At 57.7% G+C, this 2,939-nt stretch overlaps 1 protein-coding gene across 1 annotated transcript, besides 1 other annotated feature; it reads left to right on the top strand.

The window, feature by feature from the left end:
* Positions 1–8: 8 nt before the first annotated feature.
* Positions 9–65: a sequence feature (GA-rich).
* A 672-nt stretch (positions 66–737) lies between these two features.
* Positions 738–2,939, top strand: Tco025E_09780 (uncharacterized protein; the record flags this gene model as incomplete). The annotated part of the gene is made up of 1 exon (XM_029376587.1): positions 738–2,939. A coding segment is annotated over one exon (2,202 nt), but the record flags the coding sequence as incomplete, so codon positions are not given.

The raw sequence follows: 2,939 nt of genomic DNA, 5'->3' as shown, positions 1-2,939 counted from the left end.
TGTGTGTGCTTTTTGTTTTTATTTTAATATTACTTTCTTTTTTCTTTCTTTCTTTCTTGCTGTCTCTTTGCGGAGGGTGGGTGGGTTTACTTTCTTCTACTGCTGTAACGATTCCTCTATTTAGAAGTGGTTAAATGCAGGTAATATTTCCCTGCGTTTAGTACTTGAGGTCATGCAACGTGTCGCTCAAGTTGCAATTACATGTATCTATTACTTGGGTCAATACATGCAAGTCTAGTCGACGGCGTCGGTGGAGGTGGGGACGCGTGTGTGATTTCTCCCGCGTGGGGCTTTGTCGTGTGCCTGCCCCCGCAAAACTGCCCCTCTTCCCCCCCCCCCCCCACGCCCTGTTGCAATTACTCTTACTTCTGCTGTCGTTTTGGTTTTCGCTCTTGTTTGCTCGGGGCGTTCAGCAGTCGCCGCTGGCGAGCGTGATAGAGGCACAGCCACCAAAGCAGGGCCAGCAATTCACTGAAGCGGAGGTCGCGGCTTGTTTTTGTAAACGAGCCGACAGTTATTCTTGCTATTGATTTTTTTTTGTGTGTGTCTGTGTGCCCACTCCCCCAGACGCGGACAGACAGCCGAAGATGAGCTCGCGGTGCAGCAGCGCGCCGCCGTCGAACCAGCCGCCGAATAACTCGCCCAAAAGCTCCCGCGCGGGCACGCCAAGTCGGCCTCCCCGCACACTCTCCGCAAAGGCGGTAGGGCGGCGAGGCAGAAAGAGGTGCGCGTCTCCCATGGCTCGCCGCATGTCTCTCAAGAGTCGCCAGGAGTTTCGCAGTCGTGTGTTGGATGTGGCACCGCTTTTCATGGTGGAAGGTGCGGTGCGGTATGCTGAGGTTGTCAATGAGCGCACGGCCTGGACTGCTGAGTGTGACGGCTCCGTCGGTGTGCGGAGCATTCCAAAAGGAACTGAGCTGCGAAACCTTTCAGGGCGAGAGGGCGTCTTCTGCAACTGTCTTTTGTTTGTCGTAAAAACAGGAAAGGTGTGGACCGCCTTCAGTGATGGTTTTATCCGCGTCTACGACGCCAATACTTTCTCCATGGAGAATGAGTTTGTGCAGCACAAAGGGGCGGTGGAGTGTATCGCTGAGATGGAGGGTCGTATTTATACGGGTGGGCGGGACTGGAAAATATACCAGTGGGTGCCTGAGAGCTACCACTACGAGCGACAATTCTCGGGGCACGCCAACGCCGTCCGGTGCCTCTGCCCATACACCGGAAGCACAGGGGCTGTGCTGTTTACAGGAGGCGACGATGGCATGGTCAAGGCCTGGAATCCGTACCTCCCAGAGAAGCAGTCGAAGGAAAACGATCCCTGCATGCACACCTTTGAAGGACACACACGCGGGGTCTGGGCGTTGGAGCTCGTGCGCCCAAACAACCAGCTGTGGTCGGGGGGCGAGGACACCAGCATCCGGGTTTGGGATCTTCAGTCGTTAAGGTGCGTCACTGTGTTGGAGCACCACAACTCCCCCGTTGCCTGCTTGACACTCGTGGGGCACCGTGTCTGGAGCGGCGACAAGCATGGCCGCATTCTCCTGTGGGATCTAAAAACCCTCTCCCCCCTGCAGGAGCTCTCGCAGCAGATGCCGGAGGGGCACAGAACGGTGCTTGCCATACGAAAGTTGGTCCCGGCAGTGGCCTGGAAGGTGTGGACCACAGGCTCTGCGGGTCACATTTACTGCTGGAATGCCGACTCCATGCCGCTGCTGTTTGACCACAGCACAAGCGGAGAGATGCTACCGCACACGGACGAGGAGCGTGTGCGGGCGCTTGAGCGAGACAACGAGGCGCTTCGCGCGGAGCTTGCGAGACTGGCAAAGCAGCTGAAGAAGGAATACAAGCGTGCCATGCTTGAGTTCTCCCACCAGGTGCAGGACAAGCAACCCCTCCTGGACAGCGATGACGGCCTGCGACAGAAACTCCGTGGGAGGCAGCGATCACAGAGTGCCGGCAACGCCGGGGCCGCCAAAAAAGGAGACCGCTCGTCGCACACAAGCCCCGCCTCTCCCCTCTCTAGACGCGTTGTGTCGCCGGCACCGTCAAGCGCTCTCTCAGTCGCCGCTGATCAAGCGGGGGCGGGCGTGCGCAGTGACGTGCCCTCCTCGCTCCTTTTCACGAGGACCGTGGACCACGCGGACTCGGCGCCCATCATTACAACGCACGAGCGCTTCTTTCCTGGCAGCGAATGGAGCGAGATCCTGCCTCGCAGCGAAGCGGAACTCCGCATGGCGTTCACGCGTGAGGCGGCGCAGGCGCTGGGCCTACCTGCTGACCACTTCCAGCGCCTCTCGCTGCGGTCCACGCCTCACGGGCTTATTGCCTCAGTCGCCGTCCAGCACCCCTCGTCTATACACGCGGACGACGTTCAACGCCACCTCGAAGAACACCCTTTTCTTGACGTTCTCAACCGATACGCAGACGCATTGGCGAAGAGCAACAAGGCACTCAAGGAGACCATTGCCCACGGTAAAGATGAAATTAACTCAACCTTGCCATCAAAAGACAATGACAATAACAATGCACCAAACAGCCCTTTCGTCAAAAGAGCAAAGGACAAAGAAATAGACAAGTTGAACGATGAACTTAAAAGAGTCAAGAAAGCCTATCAAAGGCTGCAAAAAGAGCATCAGGAACTACATAAACGACTGAATACAGTGGAGCCTCCGGGCCGCATCAACGCCCAGGAGGAGTACGAGGCGCTGAAGAGCTTCGTGGACGGCTCCCTCAAGCCGCAGATCTCGCGGCTGACGCGGATGAACGGGGAGAAGGACCTTGACCTGCGCGCAAACGAGGAGCGCATCAGGCAGCTGCTGCGGGAGCTGGAGCTGCTGCAGAAGAGGCCGGCGGCGAAGGAGCCTCCGGGCCGCATCAACGTCCAGGAGGAGTACGAGGCGCTGAAGAGCTTCGTGGACGGCTCCCTCAAGCCGCAGATC

Source organism: Trypanosoma conorhini (genome assembly GCF_003719485.1).
Source record: "Trypanosoma conorhini strain 025E chromosome Unknown Tco_14.4_contig_01281, whole genome shotgun sequence".
Lineage (NCBI taxonomy): Eukaryota > Euglenozoa > Kinetoplastea > Trypanosomatida > Trypanosomatidae > Trypanosoma > Trypanosoma conorhini.
Note: the sequence above shows the minus strand (reverse complement) of the source record. Positions and strands in the feature narration are given on the sequence as shown.